This window comes from Manis pentadactyla, chromosome 5 (genome assembly GCF_030020395.1).
Source record: "Manis pentadactyla isolate mManPen7 chromosome 5, mManPen7.hap1, whole genome shotgun sequence".
Classification (NCBI taxonomy): domain Eukaryota; kingdom Metazoa; phylum Chordata; class Mammalia; order Pholidota; family Manidae; genus Manis; species Manis pentadactyla.
The window spans coordinates 39891643-39911712 of record NC_080023.1 but is presented as its reverse complement, the minus strand read 5'-3'; the positions used below and the strand labels follow the sequence as shown (position 1 = coordinate 39911712).

General features: G+C 38.6%; 1 protein-coding gene across 4 annotated transcripts in view; it reads right to left on the bottom strand.

The window, feature by feature from the left end:
- Positions 1-1744: 1744 nt before the first annotated feature.
- The window catches only part of ATP10D (ATPase phospholipid transporting 10D (putative)), a 118655-nt gene continuing 100329 nt past the window's right edge, over positions 1745-20070 (bottom strand). For all 4 annotated transcript variants that reach the window (XM_036892582.2, XM_036892584.2, XM_036892583.2 and 1 more), the window contains 5 exons: positions 17698-17898; positions 12044-12124; positions 10723-10827; positions 6775-6962; positions 1745-3430 (listed from right to left, as the gene is read on the bottom strand). In XM_036892582.2, coding sequence (XP_036748477.2) covers positions 3100-3430; positions 6775-6962; positions 10723-10827; positions 12044-12124; positions 17698-17898 — 906 coding nt within the window. In that variant the 3' untranslated portion in view covers positions 1745-3099. The remainder of the gene's footprint in view (positions 3431-6774; positions 6963-10722; positions 10828-12043; positions 12125-17697; positions 17899-20070) is intronic.

Below are 20070 nucleotides of genomic sequence, written 5' to 3'. Positions count from 1 at the left end.
AAGGAATAGTATCTCAAAGCCCAATAAGACTCTACAATGGTAAAACATTTTGTGACTTTTCCTAGAAAGATGTTTAAATTCAGTGTTGCCATTTCTTCCCACTGATAATTAAAACAAAATTTTAACGATGTTTTTAAGTACTAGACCACTTTATACACATCAATTCCTGAAATAATTTGTGGCTATGAAAATGTTTTTCCCCTCTAAAAAGCTTCAAACCACAACTCCTCAAATGTACCCAATTTAATAGGCATCCATTTTTCAACATTCAAATGCCTTTTGAACAAGTAGGATTCCCTCCTTCACCTCCACCAGCAGCCTGGATGGCCTCAGCATTCCATGGAGAGACTACCTGCAATTTTCTACATCTATTTTTGCACTCTTTTCTATGTGTACATATATTTCGATTTCAAAAAGTTGTCTTGACATTTCCCATGTTATTTATCTACTGTTCTGTAGTTTCTATAACCCTATCAAGAATGTGAAATACAGCAACTGAATTTGCAATCACAAATGTGTAAAAATTGAAGAACATACAGTTTTGCCTTAGTTGTAGGTATATACTTAATGTAACAACTTTTAGCCTTCTTCAACTTACCTTCATATTGTACTTTTTTAAAATAACCCTCAACACAAATAAAATGGCATACTCTTTTTTTATGGGAATGGAACATGGATAGCAAGTCCCAGAAAATTGTGTCCCCCACTGTAATAGTTGGCACCCAGCTCCCCAACAATCAGAATTTACCTGTCTCACATCACTCTCACAGAAACATGTTCTATCATTTTAGGTGACAGATGGCTCCTTGATCAGTCTGAAATGAGAGGTTGGTAATAGTCCCAAATCACTCATTTGTGATTTGAGATCTCAAGAAAAACAGCCTTGGTAGAAGTGTAGGAATCTTTAATGCTTAGAGTACATTGTGGGAACCTGATCTAATTCTTTTATAAATCTTTCAGGATAAAATGATATCTCAAAATATGTCCTATTGATCAACTTTTCTTGGCTACCAGGAGCAATGATATAATGCTTGGTCCCCCTAAATTTAGTGAAATATTGAACATACCCAAGTGCAACAGATAACATCACCTTGGATAACTTTTTGTAAAAGAGCTATTCACTTGTGAATGAGACCCTTTAAAAGGTTTAATACAGTTTCCAAATTTCTTTTGCCTGATAGGAGATGTGTTTCCAAAACCAGAATTTTTCAAGATTTTAAAAACATAATACAGTTTAGCACCCAGTAATAAAATACATGAATATTTTTTGTAGCAAAATACATGTATAATTATATCAAATAAATAGCCTTACGTCTGTTTAGGACCCTGAGTTTGTACCTAATTTATGAAGCAATTTTCAGTTTCACAGCTCATGGGGTTTTGGAATTGTGGACTCATAAAATGAATACTCAAGACTCGACTCATATGTACAGACACTTCACATCTTGGAGACTGACTTTTTTTTTTTAGTCTTTTTGGCTCATTCTTTTCATGCTTAGATTCCAACCCTTTATTTACAAATGAGTGTATCTCTAGAATTTTATTTACCAGGAGATGATGATCTCAGGGAATGAATGACAGTTGCTATGAGGATAATAGATGATATGACATCACTGATTTTTCCATATAAGAAAAGGCCAAAACAATATTCCAGTAAAAGGTGTGCTTTGGGATTTTCATCTAAGTTCTGGTATCAAGTGCTGCTGGATTCATTATCTATGGGAATGATGACAGTTTTCATACGTTATTTGCCAAACAGTTTATTTTTTAAAAAATCATAAGAAAACAGAACACAACCTCCATTAGCCTTATGGGATTTTGAAAGTTCTAGAAATCAGTCTATATAAAAAGACTATTTGCAATAACAGAAGTACAAAAAGTGTCAGACCAGGACAGTAGGTAGCAGGTAGAATATTGAACCCTGAGAATAATAGTTTAATAGTCATTAAGAAGACCTTGATTTAGACATGGAGCATTAGTTTCTTTGGTCCAACTAAAGCCAGTTTACATGATTTGCAGCAGCAATTACTTGGCTTTAGACATTTCTGTCCTAAAATATATTCAAAAGTATTTTTTTTTTTCTAAGAATCTCATGGGATCCTCTGAGAATCACTTGTATTAGTCTCAAATTATAATACCTCATTTTTAGAGGTTACAATACAAGAAAAGTTGTTGGGTATTTTAAAGACTATGAACCCTCAAATAATCTCTTGAGATTGTTTTTAAATTGCCTCATTTTGATCATGTTTTTGTTAGTTTCAGAATATAGGAAATTGCCAAATGGGCTGTAGACTCAGTTGATTCTGTCTTCCTTACCTTGGCCTCTGTTTCCCAGCTGATAACATCTGCACAAAGGCAGACCTCTTAAAAGGTCATCTTCTGACTGGAAGCTGAGAGAAGAACACATTCCTATGGAACCTTGGTATCCCTCACCCCTGCCAATACAGGCTCCTCAGGAGAACACTGAAATGAGCAGAGAGGTATGCCTAACATCTTCAGTCAGAAGACCAAAGGAAATAAAAAGCTATTAATAATTGCTAGCTATATTTCAACTAGTAGAATTATTACCCAATTTTGGGTACATTGTTGTTTAAAAGGTTCCTGGTAATTTTTTCTCTGTAAACCACTGATAACATTTTTTTCATGTGGAAATTTCCTCTGAGTTCTAACTAATCAATCTAAACACTGTTTTCTTAATTAAAATCATTCAATTAGAGTATGCTCATTCAAAGCATTTCCCTGGAATCAGAGCTCTCCCAGTAAAATAAATATGTCTCAAATGAATCCCCTTGAAAATGTTTGCATTTCTAAGACAACTAAAATACTTTTACAAAATCCAAAAAGTTTCATAAAAGCATTTAATTCTGAATTAAATTTTTCACTTCCCTAAATGCTGTCCAGGTCAAACTCTAACCTCTTTTACAAATGTATCTATAAACATACAATAAAGGTCATCACATTCACTCCTTCAAGTCCAGTAAACTGTTCACGCACCTTAAGGAAAATCCAAGTCATCCCTGATTAGTGGAGGTGCCTCTTCGAAGTTCCTCTTCCAAACCTGAAGGAATACTTGCAACCCCAAGGAGGGTACAATATTTTTTAACCCTTTGAGGGTCCAGCCATCCCTGAGGCCTTAGTTTCAGAGTAGTCTGAGTCTAAAGCAGTTTCACATAGACATACGTTTCTTCGCTCAACAGCACAAGAAGTTGCTGGCATCATTGCCAAGACAGCAGAAGGACCAGACATAGGTCTTCTCTCTGACTTGTCAGCTGAGTAATCAGCATACTTAGATGTCACTTGAGTCATCTTTCTAGCCCCTCTCCACTTCTTGAGAGCTTCCGTCCTCTCCTTTGGCGTCAGTCTGTCTAAGTGCTTGGCCCTCAGAATTGGAGATGGAAACAGGGATCCCTGAAGAATGCGGTATATAAACCTAGGTTACAAAAAGCATCATAGAATTACATTCACATCAAATGAATCATGGGTCATAAAATATACTCAGCAATTAGGAAAAAGGGTCTGGTGGCTACTTGCCTCCTTGAGATAAAGGGGAAGGATAAGTGAACTAAAAAAGGGAGATAATAACAATATTAAATAAACTGCTATTTATAAAGCATTTAGAAAATAGTGAGTGTCCTATATGTGCTAGTCAAATTAATAAAAAAATGAAATTTGTAAAAGTTTAGATACCAATAGTGCTTTCTCATAGATGTGATGTTAGGTTAAATGAGATCCTGCTTTGGAAGAGTGTAAACAGTAAGTGTTCAAAAAATGCTAGCTATTAAGAGTCCTGTGGCTACTGTAACAAATTATCACAAATCTGTCCCTTTGAGTCCAAGTTGGCAGTATTTACGCTGCTATTGCATTCTCAAAAACCTTATGGGTCATCAGTGTATGTCATGGGGATTTATGTTATTAGATTATTCTCCACAGATCTTTTCTATATAATCCCATCTCCTTTTCTGGTGGCTGCTGAGGTGGTTGAGGGCATCTGTGAGTCGCACACCTAATCTCTTCAGCATTAGCAACAGGTTATCCAGCCACATTCTTGGCCTTCTTCCTAGAATAAACCTCTCAACAGCCAATCTCCTAATTTCAGCAACTTTTGAAATCTGGATGGGCTGAAAATATCCTAAATCTGGTTCCTTTGGGCTTAATGGTTCTTCCCTCAATCTCTTTTCTCTCACATTTTACTATAAGCAGCAAGAAGAAATGAGACCAGAGTTTCAACAACTTGCTTAGAAATCTCCTCAGCTAAATATCCACATTCCTCACTCACAAATTCTGCTTTCCACCTAACAGTAGAATATAATTAAGCTGTTTTCTACTTCTACACTGCAAAAATCTCCTTTCTTCAAATATCCAGTAACATGTTCTTCATTTCCTTCTGAGTTGTCACCAGCACTACCTTTAACATTTGTATTTCTAGCAGCGGTCTGTTTATGATCCTAGATGTATTTTCTAAGATGATAAGGCTTTCTGTATCCACACTTCTCACATTCTTCTGAATCCCTGCCAGCAGGAGCTTTAACGTCCACATTTCTATGTACAGTCTAATGAAGTCCATTATTTTTCTATCAAGTGCCTCAAAATTCTTCCATCCTCTGCCCATTATCCAATTTCAAAGCCACTTTCACATTTCAGGTATGCCATGACAGCTCCTATCTTCCTGGTAAAGAAGTCTGTATTAGTTTCCTATGGTTCCTGTAACAAGTTACCATAAACCTGATTGCCTAGAAACAAAAATTTATTTTCTCATAGTTCTGAAGGCCAAGAATTCTGAAAACAGTTTCACTGAACCAAAATCAAGGTGTTGGAAAGACCAACCTGCCTCTGGAGGCTTTTAGTGAGAATCCATTTCTTGCCTCTTCCAGTTTCCGGTGGCTGCCGACAATCCTTGAAATTCTCTGGCATAGAAATGGCCAGGAAGTATGCATGGGTTTTTTAATTTAAAACCAAGCAACCAACCAACCAACCAACCAAACAAACAAACAAACAAATAAATAAATTTGTTTATTTGTTCGTTTGTTTATTATTTCGGTATCATTAATATACAATCACATAAACAACACTGTGGTTACTAGATTACCCCATTATCAAGTTCCCACCACATGTATGCATGGGTTTTTAATCTATAGATTCTTTGAAATCTGTTGGAGCTTGGCCTTTCCAACACCTTGGTGCCAGAGCATCTCTGCCACAATGGCCAAAGTGTTCTCTCCTCTTCTGTTTATAGTCAAATCTCTCTCTGTGTCTATTTTACAAGGACACTTATGATTATATTTAGGGACCACCTGGATAATCCAGGATAATCTCCCCATCTCAAGATCCTTAGCTTAATCACATCTGCAAAGTCCCTTTTTGCTACATACACAAAAACCACAACATTCTCAGGTTCCAGGAATTAGGACATGGATATCTTTTAGGGGGTCATTTTTTTTCAGCCTACCACAACAATATGGAATAAGACTATACTGTTAACTCTCTTGAAGGATATTTTTCAGTTTATAACATTAAAGTAATTGTTTCTTCAGTTCACCTTGTCAGTTTTTAATCTGAAAGCTGGTGATAATAGTGAGCACCACATAAGCATCTCAACTTAAAAGGGATAACGTTAAGTATACAACTAAAACCACCATAGGATGATCCAGGTGGATTTTTCTTATGCATTTCTAGGATGTCTATCAGCCACAAAGGATTTGTGCTGAGGATGCCTTATGATGGTGTTACCGATTAGGGGTGGAATACATTTTCCCAATAGTCCAGACAGTAATATTTCAGATTTTGCAAGCCAGACAATTTCTGTTTGAAATGTTCAGCTCTGCTGTTGTAGTACAAAAGCAACCAGAGACAAAATATAAGTTAATGGATATGTCTATTTTCCAATAAACTTCATTTATAAAAACAGGCAGCGGGCCAGATTTGGTTGATGAACCACAGTTTCGTCAATCCTGTTTGAAAACAATATGAAATCACCATTTTGACTTTCATAACATATTTAAAAGGGTAGAACAACTATTTGTTATGGTATTTTCAGCTAAGCAGATTTTTATAAAATTCTAAAGAGGAAGAGCTCCAACAGATTTCAAAGAATCTATAGATTAAAAACCCATGCATACCTCTGGGCCATTTCTATCCCATACAATACTAGAAATCAAGTTAAACTAAAATGGGAAAGATAACTGAAGTCAGATCAGGGAGAGAGGGTGTCTCTACTACAGTGTTTACCAATTGTTAAAGAGACTCTTAACTTGTCCCTCTGTACCCATTCACCCCCTCTTCCTTTTAGAAACCCCTAGATTTTAACCTTAGAGTCTACATACCTAGGTTCTATTTAATGGGATAAGGACAGCTTCTGGACTGAGCCATTCCCAAAAAAGAAAGGAAATTTGCTTTTCCTTTTTCCCGTTTTCTCTCCGGCAAGCAGGGCTGTGGATATGCTGATGGTGAGTCATCTTTAATCACGCATAAGAGGGCAACACCCTTGGGAGGCGGTAGAGCAAAAAGAGAGAAGAAAGCATCTAGGTCCTTGGAGAGCCTTGTGAAGCAAAGCTGCCCTATCACTGTGAACTGCCAAATAGATGAGAGTTATCCACAAGAGGGAGATAAATCTTCCCGTTTACTTATGTCACATTTGTTCCCTGGTACAGTATTTTAACTAGTACACAGACTGACTTCTCTACTACTAAACAGGAGGGACTGCCATCCATTCTTTGCAGTTGCTTGAAGAATTCTGCGCCTATGGTTTAACTTACTCTTGTGATGGTAATACCATACCTGGGTAGAAGAGCAACGCAAGTTGTGAGGACACAAACTAAGTAGAACATTGGGTCCAGCATGTGCTCCTGCATAATCCTGTAGGGGTTGGACGGTGGGTTGCACGTTATACACATGGCTCCAAAAGCCAAGGTGAAGACAAAATAAGACAAGATGCTACCAACAATGACCAGCATGTGGATCCAGGTCTGTAAGACAAGGAGCGGGGACATGAAGACTTCCTCAGATAGGATTTTTGTTTTTGTTTTTGTTTTTGTTTTTGCAGCCTGGCAAAATCTGCTCTATTAAAGAGAAAACACATCTGATCAGAGGGTGAATGGGGTAACAAACCTCAGTGAACCAAACACACGGTACTGCAGAGACAAGAGCATTTTTTGTGAATAGCTCATATCATTGTTTAAATTTTGCAAAACTAAGTCAAAGGCTAAAAGGTATCGTGATGATTAGTTAGTTTTATATTGTCTATGCACCATGGGGTGTTTGAATTCTCTCAATTTTTTTTCATATAGCCACTATTTGGGTTTCTTCTTCATTAAAGTAATACCTTAATCCAGAAAACCTCAAGCTTTACCCATTCATATAGGTAGTAGACATTACTGTTACTCACCAATATTCTCATTTTCTTCCCATCATAAGAATTTGGGAGGATTGCACTTCCTCACTCCCTTGAAATTAAACATGGCCACATGTCTTGCTTTGACCAGTGAAATGTGAATGGAAGGGATATGCAAAAGTTTCAGGTTAGAAGCACGTAAGAGCTGTGTGATTCTCCATGCTGTCTCCTTTTCTTCCATGTTGACCAAGAAGTTTCCCTTGAGGATGATTCAAGATGGTCAAGCTACAAGGCACAGTCTAGGTCACTGAGCTGCCCCTCAGAGCACAACTGGTCTGGAGTTATCTGGAACTTTAGCTAACTTTATATGAGCAAGAAATACATCTTTTTGTCTCACCACATTATCTAGCCACTTTCCTATTTATGTATAGTTTGGAATATTTTTTCTTAATATTTTTCTTAGTATTATTTTTTAAACTGGCTATTTAATTAAGTAACTTTATTTAGAAAGAAAAGCAGATCACTACCTTAAATGTAATATCACCATTACATATCATAATGGTGCTGAATCTGGGATCTGATCTTTATTACAAGGGAAAGTACCAAGAGTTATTGTGATAAAACACAATAGCCCTAACCAGACTTCCTGTCCGACATAATCTAAATTATGAAAGAGAATCACCTTTACCTTACGCAGTACTCAGTGCTATTCAGTGCCGTGTATAGTGTCACACAGAATCACAGCATATACCAGAGTGGTATATGTTATGCTTTTTGGGAAAGTACTACCTTTATCAATACTTATTTCCTAGGACTGTAATTTTCAAATAAGATGCAATTTTCTCCTTCTTCCTCTTAACCCTGCAAAGTATTTCCCCTTGGTGGAAATCTTCATAGGTCACAAAGACTGATCTTTTTTTGTAAACTGTACAAACTGCTCAGAAAGTGTTGGCTAAATCCTTAAGATAATCATACCTCTAAAACAATGATTTAGTTTTTTGTTGTTTCTCAAATGTCCCTCCTCCCCATTGAGCCCTATTGTTTGAATCTTATTTCCTGTAAGGTGCACTTTTGGCAAGTGAGATAGTGACTTCATGGAGTTGACACATTTAAATAAAACCATGAAGTTAAAGTCAAGGGACGCTGGGTAAAAACCAACAGGGAGGTGGGAGGGGTCAATGAGGTGGTGAGCAAGAGCACGAAGGGCTGACTCTTACTGACCAGGAACATTTGGCCGCTGTGAGCTTGAACGTCCCTTGGCATGAGAAGCAGTTTTTAGGGAAGCATGGTGCATCGTGTATAGAGAGAGCAGTCACTGTTTTTCTTGGCACCCAACCTTTTGTTTCATTCTTCCTGCTGAGGACACTCAGCATTATGTGCAGTCTTGGCAAAATATTCCTCCTCCAGTCAAAGCTTATGACTGGAACTAAGGAAACTGAATTCTGTCACCAGGGACTAAGCATGGAGCACAATGAAGCAAGAGCAGAAAGAAAATGATGGGGCCAGTTCAGAGCAGAGTGCCACCCTGGCAAGCCTGTCCGTTAGTTCCTAGTTCCTGCATCTCCAGAGCCACTCTGGTTCCTCAGGATATTTTTACTTGGTTTTTGTTTTTACCATGGCTCCTCAACATATTTTTAATAAATTTGCTATTTGCTCAGGTTAGCCAGAACAGATTGCTATGCTCATAACCAGTAGACCCAAACTGACACATTTTACACATTAGATCCTTTGGAACATTAATAAATGTCAGAACCTATGACACTTCCTTCGGCAGTAACCAGAAGTACCTACACAACTGCTTAAAAATGAAATTAAATGGATATTAAAACAACACAAAATACTTTAGTTCTAGAATTCCTTTTACTCTATCCATCTAGATTGGCAGATATTAATTAACCTTTTACTATACTTCAGGCTTGTACAGTTTGGTGACAGCAGGTCAAAACGAAGCAAGTGATGCTTAAAATATTCATACCTACTTTAGAAATTATTATAAAAATTTAATAATATAACATTTAAACTATAACCTCTTTCAGCTATTCCTGTTTGAAATGAATTCATTAGAGGATGGTAAATATACCCCAAACACTGGTAAGTCATTTAATCATTCATTTGCTCATCCTAATATTTTCTGAACACATACTGTGTGCCAGTCTTGCCCTAGATTTTGGTACACAGCAGTGAACAATATAAACATGAACCCTGTCCTCAATGACATATTCAGAGGAAGAACATGAGTCAGATGATCACATAATAACTATAAATTATTATTAGAGCTGTGAATGAAAACTAGAGGATGGTATGAGACAATGGATGGTTAGTAAAGGGCTCTTGGGGGAAGCAGCTAGACCTAAAGTAACATTTGAACTGGGTAAAGTGCAGGGACCCAGGGGGGAAGTGAGCATGTATCCCATCAGATGTGGTAAATGCCAAGGCCCTGATGTGGCAATGAGTTCAGTGAATCAGGAACTGAAAGGGGGAAGTGTGGTTCCAGCCCTTAATAAGTAAGTGGAAGTAAGATGGGGGAGAGAAGAAGGGGTATCTCTGCACGAGGCCTTACAGACCATCTTAGGGCTTTAAGGCTTCATCCCAAGTAGAATGGGAAGTCACTGAAGGGCAATTTCTCCAGGAGGGCAAAAAGATACATGATTTGTTTTACAAAAGGCTGATTCCACTTGATTTGTAGAAAAGGGCCTGAAAGAGTGAAAGTACAGGGAAGAAGACTAAAGGGGCTGAGATGATAGTGGCTTGGACCTCAGCAGCGGAAATGAGTGAGCAGGATAAATAATTAGAGAGGTAGTTTATTTTCCAGAGAATGGCAGAATGCTACCATGTGCAAAGAAAAGTTTACAATAAAACTCCCATTACCTGAATCCTACACAGTGGCTTTGCTGCTAAGAACTATCTTGCAATCACTTTGAAAATATTTAACTTTATCAGTAAGTCAGCAACTAAGTTCAAAAAGACCTAGATTTAAGTGAATGGTTAGAATTCTGGAGGGAGAAAAAGATAAATTTTTACAAAAGAAGGGCATAAAGCCAGCATACCAGGATTACGGCATAACACCTCTTTTTATTTTAGTTGAGAGGCATCAGCCTTATCTTGAAGAATGCTGGCCACTAGAAGAGTAATTGTTTCTCCAGCCTGGCTTATACCTCCATAAACCGTCCACCATGGATACCACCAAAGGCACCAGCCAGGTGTTTTCCACTTGCCCTGGCTTCTCATCAACCACAGCATAATAGCATTCAACAGTCAACAATCACACTTCTTATACAGTTTTCTCATTACCACTATTGCCTTCTAGGCATCAAGGGCTTATGGACTCACTGCTAATAGAAAACATTTCCCTAAGCATGGTTTCAGGCTACTTCAGAGACAGGAAAACCACTCACCAAACTCTTGCTTTCGATTACCAGGTGGAAGATAATGACGAACAGAGCAGCTGTATTCAGTGGGTTTCCAAATGTAAAGATGTCAATATCTGAGTCCTGGTAGGTCTACAAAGAGAGAACAACAGTTGGTGACCTTGGAGAGTTGTGTACAAATAGTGGTGTGAGTATCACCCCTTTATTCTACAGCTCAGTTGAGGATTGAGTCCCTTCTTTAATGTTCCCAATAATTGGTCACTTAGGATAAACTGAACATTTCCAGGCAAGAGAGACTGATTCTCTTATGCAAGTCCATTTGATCTTTGAACTTTTCAGTAGCAATTCCTCTTTGTTCTAAATCATAATTCATCTCTCTGGAAACTTTTACATTTATTTCTAGCTCTGTTAAGTGTAGAGAAATATAAAATATGTTCCATTTAACAGTTCTGCAAACCTTTGAAGTAGCTATTATGTCTACCCTGAGTTTATATCTCTGCTAAGTAAATAATACCCTCTTCTCCTATGTAAATGTTTTCAAGTCCTTACAGGATTCCTCAAATGACACAATTTTCTAATCTTCCACAATTCTAGTCAATCTCTTCTGAATACATTTCTAATTGCCTTACCTATACTCCTCTTGAAATGCTGTATATCCAGAATATTTTAGCTGGGCAAATGCGAGTCATTTCATTTGAATAAAGAACTAGAGCATAAAATTGTTAACTTAGAGAATATCTTTTTCATTCTTAATACTGTGGGTTTTTTTTAACCCCATCCATGATCAAACTAGTGTTTTCTTCTGGCCAGGGGTGTATGTGGGTGGGCCGCTGTACCCTGCTGCTTGGTGCTTGGTGCTGGCCTAAATTTTTAAATTTATTTTTACACATTCTTTGCTTAGTCACATTTCTTTCATTTTTAACCTGCAAAACAGGTTTTTTAAGTTTGGGGAAGGTTAGTTATGAGAGCTTAAATTTAATACTCCACATATCATCCTGGCAAAATTAGCCCAGCACTGATTAATGAGAGCTCCTATATTCTGACTTTGCCTCTCTGATTTTGAATTATCTAATTATATGGTCATACTTCCGATTTTACCCAAGTCATTGACAAGTGATCAAGCAGTACAGGGCTAAAAAGACTCAAAAAGAGTCAACTAGGCATTGTTCTCCAAATTCAATCCATTATCTAACATATCTGGGGAGGTGTTATAGTTTAGTCTATTAATAATCAACTTGATTATATGAGCAATCTACTCTAATATACCCATTCAATATGCTGATACCAGTGACGAAGTACAAAGCATCATTGATTCATTAATAAATACTTGGAGTGAACAAGGACTCACATAGTAAGGCACAAAGAAGCAGACCAGGCTTTGATAAAAGGCGTCCAGTAAGGTGATCCAGAAGGCAAGGGGTAAGTAAGCCTGAAAATGATATCGGGGCAGGAGGAAGATTAATAGGGGTCAAGGCAACGTCAAGGAACAACACAAACCAGTACCTACTTGTGCTTCTTTGAAAGAAACTCTATTCCTTCATTTTCTCACTCACAGAATATGTGAGATTTGTAAGTAGTGGTGGAAAAATGAGGTGTGATAGTTGAATGGGGTAAGTTCACAGGTGAAAAAAATCCCCTGAAGGAACTCTTCCTCAGCTCATGTTGTTTTATCATTGGATCAACCTTAAATCTACTTGAAATAAGGATCATAGTAATAACTTTACATTTCCTACTGATGAGAAGGTACTTTTTCAAAAACTCCAAATCCAGCTACTTCTCTATCCCCACTACTTTCTTCATTCTAATTCACAATCAGCTCTTTTTGAATGAATGGATGACCATCTCATTTGCCCCTCTGCTTCCTCTCCTACCCCTAAGCCACTCTTCCCAAAGCAGCAGTTTTAAAAATGGTAAATCAGGCTATACACTTCCCTAATTAACCAGATTGACTCATTTCAATGCCACCACCATTGACTTCCCACTGCATTTGTAATACAACCTAAGTTCACTGTGTTACCTTCATTCTGTTCTTCAAACTTGCCAAACCTATTTCTTCAGTTCTTTACCTGTGTTCTTCCCTCTGCCAGGAATGCATTTCCCTGGACTTACCATGAGCAGTTCTTCATTATTCACAGCCTAGCTCAAATAACATTTCCTCTTAGAGGCACCCCCAGACCAGTTTGAAAATTATGCCCACCCAATCACTGACTACCTCACTATTCTTAGAAGTCACTGATCACCATCAAAAACAATCTGATTGTTTACCAAATGATATTCTGGTTCTCAACAGAATGCAAGCTCCATACAGTAGGACTTTGACTCTCTTATTCAAGTGATTAAAACAGCGCCTGGTACATAGCAGGTACTGAACAAATGTCAGATTAATAAAATGTTTTTTATATAACTTTTCATGTGCTAAACTGCTTCCAACCAAAAGCTTATAAAGAGAAAGATCAAGTGGAGACACAAGTCAAGCTACTGAAAACAGGTTTTCAAACAAGAGTCAACTCTGATCTAATGGAGTGATGTGTGTGCAGAAGGGAGGGCTGCATTCAGACACAGCAGGAAGAATTAGTGCTATGGCTTAGCAGTGATGTCTGCGCTGGACAAAAAGGGCAACACATGTATCACAACCCTGTGCCAGTCCTCTCTTTTCTTAACACATTCTCAGTCTTATTTCCTTCCAAATGCAAAGAGAGGCTGAAATTTCCTTGAAAATGTCTATTGTCTTCTAATGAACAAAGTTTTTATTATAAAGAGACAAATTCTCCATTTAAATTCTGCCATTATTTTTTTCCAAGTATACAACATAGCAATTCGATAGTTATCTATGTTATTAAGTGCTCACACCAACTAGTGTAGTTACTGTCAACATAGAAAGATGTTACACAACTATTCACTATATTCTCTATGCTGTATTTTCATCCCTGTGACTAATTTATATTGTGATTGAGATTTTGTGCCTCTTCATCCACTTCACCTATTTCACCCACTCACTCCAACCCTTCCCCCATGGTAACCACCACTCACTTCTTAGTGTCTGTGAGTCTATTTTTGTTGTATTCATTTTCTTTTGTTTTTAGATTATGCACATAAGTGAAATCATATGATATTTGTCTTTCTGTGCCTAGCTTATTTCATTTTGCATGATACTCTCTAAGCCAATCCTGTTGTCACAAATGGAAGGATTTCTTTTTTGTTGCTGAGTAATATACCATTGTATATATGTACATCTTTATCCATTCATCTATTGATGGACACTTTGGTGCTTCCGTATCTTGGCTATTGTAAATAATGTGACAATAAACATAGGGGTGCATACATCTTTTTGAATCAGAGACTTTGTTTTCTTCAGGTAAATTCCTATAAGTAGAATTGCTGGGTCTTGTGGTATTTCTATTTTTAGCTTTTTGACGAACCCCCATACCACAGTGGCTGCACCAACTGACATTCCCACCAACAGTAGGGGCTCCTTTTGTCCACATCCTCACCTGCACTTGTTATTTCTTGTCTTTTGGATAGTGGCCATTCTGACTGGTGTGAGATGATATCTCATTGTGGTTTTGATTTGCATTTCCCTGATGATTAGTGATGTGGAGCATCTTTTCATGTACCTATTGGCCATCTGTAATGTCTTCCTTGGAAAAATGTCTGTTTAGGCTCTCTACCCATTTTTTAATCAGGCTATTTGTATTTGTGGTGTTAAGGTATATAAGTTCTTTATATGTTTTGGATGTAAACCCCTTATCAGATATATCATTTATGAATATATTCTCCCACGTGTAAGTTGCCTTTTTGTTCTGTTGATGGTGTTCTATGCTCTACAGAAGCTTTTGAGTTTGATGTAGTCCCACTTATTTATTTTCTATTTTGTTTCCCTTGCCTGAAAAGATGTATCTAGAAAAAAACTCCTCATGCTTATACTTAATATTCTTTCATTTGTCAATAACAGACTTCAATAGAGTGCAGTTGGGATTTCTACATCTCTTTTTTTAAAAAATTTCTTTATCCTCTGGAAAAGAAAGCATGAAGAGTTGTTTTCCATCTACTTTGCCCTGTTCTTTTACTACTTCCTCACTGGAAATGATGGGATATTCTACCTTCTTTTCTTTACCCAAGTGTCCATGAAATCTAAGCATAAGAACAATCAGACGCTACAAGAGAATGAGACGGAGCCAAGGGGACAACCAAGATGCCACCAGGGATTCAGGTAAAATATAGTCTCATGCTTTTGGAGGATGAGCAGTTGCTTAAAGATCTAGAGCGAAAAGGTAAAAAGTATAATTTCTCCAGTCATGTAAGGGGGAATCATGAAGTAAAAAAGGATCGAGGATCAGGTAAATGAGAAGCTGAAGGGATTAGCTCATGGGGTCTCCCAGAAACTGAGAGTCAGCTCATGGGGTCAAAGCCAGAAGGAAGACTGTGGGCGATGAGAGACGGGCACAAGGCAACTGCTTCCCAGAAGAAGCCTCCGACGGCAGCCTTCAGACCCATCTCCTTTCGAGAAGAGAGACTGTATGTAAGCCTGGAGAGTACATTTCATGACACTGAAGATAGAAAATGGCCCAACCAAAAAGAGAATTTGTTTAGAGGCCAATTTCAAAGAAAGGATGTTTCTGGAAGGTAAAGTCAATGAAATCAATTACTTTTTATCAACAGCCGCATGCTGGGAACCTACCTGCTGTTACCACATTATGAAACTGGCAAGCTCAGTAGAACAATGTGTGCAAAGGATTGATAACAAGGTTCAACATCAGGAAAGAATGGCCTCAGCTCTTCCAAGCATAAAGACCAATCACGATCTTCAGTCTGTACAAACAGGCTTTTAAACCCTACTCCCCAACCCCCCTGCTGCTATAAAAGCTTGCTTGGAACGTCCCCCTCCTCACCTCCCTTTTTCCCCAGTGGACTTGGAAGTTAACAGGCATGGGGTGCAGGACAACGTTCATTAAGAGCGACCACACATTCCTGCATCCTGGCCTTGAACTTTAAGTCAGAACTGGATTCCTTTAGGAAAACCCTGTGTAGTTGTGTGATCTGAATGGATTAGGTAATATTAAAGGATTAGAAGGATTCCTTCTTCCCTGAAAGCTGAATGTGTGACTTTCCTTTGTGTAGGCCGCTCCTGGTAGTCTGAAGACATTAAGTTACTCTCCAGTCTGGAAAGGCAGTTCAAGTCAGAATGAAGTTAGGCTGATGAAAATGAACGAATCATTTTAAATCTGGGATTTTTTTTCAAATTTCTGGTTAATTCTGAGGCATAAAAATGACAGTACTGGATTTTTTGTGGCTGGAACTTCTGTACAGACCATAACTTAACCTTCATACCATCCCTGTAAAGAAGAAACTGAAGTACAGGCAAACTAAATAACTTAGCCAATATCACACACCACAGAGAAAGAATTTACACCCAGGCTAAACATAACCCACTATTCCTAATGTGTGCTACTCTGGGTCAGTGTCTTCAGGACAGTGAGTGAATCACAACACATAGATTTCTTACGGTGGGTCTCATTTCTGTCTGTCCAGTACTTTTATAGGAGACCATTCTTCTCAATCCTGTGTATAGGGTTCAGCTCTGTCCTTAAGAATGATATATGCCCAGGCCTTGTCAATGAGAAAGTGATCTTTTTAGCCACAGTGATAAACCCAGAGAAAGGCATGGGCCTCAAGCTAGGCCAGTGAGTCATAAACAGGACAGTTACAATTGCTTTAAAAATAACAGTGTTCTGTAAACTTTACTCCTGGATTTTGCAGCTATGTGAGCCAATAAATTTCCCTTTTTCATTAAGTCAGTTTGAGCTGGTTTTCTGTCACTTGCAACCGCAAGTCCTAACAGAGTCCTCTACTCATGACTAGAATATCTGACGAGACTGACCCCTCAGCTTCGTCCACATCTAGGTGTCTATAGGCTCTTGGTCCACTCAGTCCCTGTAATGGTGATAATGTACTTGGGAGACCACTTTGTGGGAGAAACAGTGTGGAGGTGCCAAGGACTAAAGACAGCATCAGTGCTCTACCCCCAGCTCAGAACGACAGTAGTCAGTGTGGGCTTGGCAGGCAGGGTTCACGTGCACCATCCGTGAGCTCTGTGACATGGGCAGATTCAGATTGCTTACGGTTCCTCTCCATGCCTGACCTTCCTCACCTACAGCATGGATGACAACAGTATCTAGCTCACAGGGACATTTTGAGGACATTAATGTATGTTAATAACCTAAACAGTGCTTGGCATTATATAAATGTTCATAAGTACCATCTTAATGTTAGTTATTATTAATTTCGTGAGAGATGAATTAGAAAGAAAAGAGCTTTGAGACAGCTAGCCCAATTAACTGGTGACAATACTCTAGATAAGAGACAGTGAGGGCAGTAAGACAAAGGAGGAAGGGGGAACAGGGGTAAGCAATACATCAGAGGTAGCTGATGGGACTAAGAGATCAACTACATGGAGGTGGGGCATGCTTTTAGGGAGAGGGAGCCATTAAGATCAGTGCACTGTTTTGTGTAGCACATAAAGAATTTAATTTTGGCTTTATGACCAGACTAAGAAGGGTTCACATACTGGCTCTACCATTTTTTAGCTGTGAAATTTTTGGAAAAATTAGCTCCTTTGAAGTTCAAATTCCTTATCTTAGAATGGGAATAATACCAGGTTCACTCTCAAAGTGTTCTGTGAAGATAAGTAAGACAATGTTTAGCAGTTTGCACAAAAGATGGCACAAAGGGGTTTATCAATACTAGATACTATTAGTTGCAAGTTCTAAACATTGGATTTTTTACAAGTACCTAAGGCCTTTCATTATTTTCCCTGTGTTCATCTCAGAAGCAAGTAACTTCATATCTGCCATGTTAGTAAAGGGCTTTTGCAACAACCAAATTATTCAAAGAGTTTTAAATAGTTTTGAATGTACCACGACATTTGAAGCAGGCTGACTGGAAAATGCCCTGGCCTTGGCGAAGGATGTGTACTGGCCTAAGCACTTCTGCTTCAGCACCTACCTCTGATCCCTGACCACTCTTGTAAAGTTCAGGCAGCTGCATGAGGGTCTCTGCAGACACATCTTTCTCCAAAACACCATAAATGACAGGAGGGGCAGATGTGAAAAGTAGGTTGAAGAAGATCAAAACCCAGTAGTCTGTCATGGATGTTCCTGAAAACCCACAAAAGAACTGGTACCAGAAAAGGAGGTTCACGTAGGCCTGGGGACACAAAGAGGAACATTAGTCATCTTAGAAACAGCACTGCATGCTGTGACCACACATGCCATGCACTGCCACTTTGAGCTGTATGATCTCAGCTTCCCTCCCAGTGTAGTTTCCTCACCTAAAAAAGGGAAGATCACAACTTACCTTGCAGCCTTCCCTTGACAAACATTTTATTAAATTGCAATACATACACACAAACATACACACACACACACACACACACACACACACACACACACACAGCACTTATTGTGTGGTGCTGGACCTGTTCTAAGAGCTTTACAAATAATTCATTAAATCTTGGTAACAACTTGGGAATCACTGTTGTTCCCATTTTATGGATGAGTACCTGAGGCACAGGAAGCGAAGGAGCATGACCAAAGTCACTTGGCTAATGTGGCAGAGTCCATTTATATTCAAAGTGAGGCATTCTTAGCTCTAGATGGAGAGAGCCTGGCCCAGTGCCTGGGTTCAGTAGGCACACAGCGAATGACCATTCTCGGGCTTTCTGGGGCCACAGTTTTTTTTAGTGGTGAAGTGGGATGTTGCCAGCAGGGCGGCCAATCATCCCAGTCTGTGTGGGAATGAGGAATTTCCTGGGACATGGGACTCTCTCTGCTAAAGGTGGGACCGTCCCAGGTGAGCCAGGTTAGGTAGTCACCCTAGAGGCCAGGCGTATCCTATATCATTTCCTCCAGTATTTTGTCTCAGATAAACCTCAGATAAACCAAGTCCAAGCTAGCAAAGGCTCTGTGCCTTCAAGCAAGGCAGGCCACAGGAAAGGACACAGGGTGTCTGTTTCAAAGGACACTTCCTTCTGATTCTTTGACTTTAAGCCATTCACCTAACCTCTCTAAATTTTGGTTTCCTCATCTGAAAAATGAGAATTACACCACATCAGAGCTTAGTATCAAGAACAAGTTAGGAAGTACTCAGGACCTGTCATGTACCTTATGAATATTAAGATGTTGTTATCATGGACACCACAGATACACTAGAGTCCCTGTGGACGAGGCCACAGTCCTTAGAACCAAGCTTCTCAGCCTCAGGTCCACGAGCATTCATTATGCCCAGATCCTGCAGATGTATCCACTTTGGGCCCATATATTTTATGGCACTGTTTTGGGGACTGAATCCATAGTCCTCATCAGTTCTCAAGTCTCCCGAGACCCAAGAACCGGAGTCTCAGAAAGATAAGCTACTTGAATGGCTTCTGGCACTGACTCTTTTTAACATATTTATAAATTATTCATTGTTTGGTATGTGACTAAAAGGTAGAAATAAGTTGGGCGGACATCAGTGTGAATGGCTATCAATGTCTACAGACCATAAAGACCACGGGGTTCTCGCTGTGGAACCCCCCACCCACTTTTTCCCAGAGCATACGGCATCTCTTTCTACTAATAGTGTTTCTTAACCATTGAAGTTAACCTGGGGTTAAAGGGAGGGAGGGGGGGCATCAAAATTGAGGAGAAGGTAGAAAAATGCAAAGGTATTTACAAAAAACTTGGGAAGGGGTCTCTTCTCTAAAAGCCATGACCACTAAGTCCTGGAATTTTAAATTACAAATCACAGCTTCTCCCAGAATCATATGCTCAGATAGGAATGTTTTACATTTCAAAAATTTTTATAAAGTAAGTTTTATTAAAGTTTGGCTAAAAGTGTTAATTCTAATTAAGCAAATGACTGGGAGCTTCCTAAAAAATTAATGGTGCTTCAGAGAAAAAGTGCTCTTGCTGACCAGCAGACAGACAGATACATACATAGATCTAAATGACACATTTGGAAGATCTGAGAAATGACCCATTTGATGTTATTTTTTTTCTAAAGATATTATTTAAATAGAATGATGTAACTTATATTGACTACTAATGCTACATACAGACTTTGGAGACTAGAATAAATCTAGGCTAAAAATCATGACATATTTATATATGACTCTGCCTAGAAGAGGCTTAAGTGAAGCAAAGTAAGGTCAACATGATCTTATGAAAGAAGAAACAAATTTAAATGGTATGCCAAAGATTAGAAGCCAGGACTTCTAATCAAATTCTGTGCTTTTAGGAATGACATAATCAAAATTAAGTTCCTTGACCATCAAATGTCTCCCAAGAGCACAAATACATTTCATAGGCTTGCAAGAGAATTTTCATGTGAGTGTTAAAC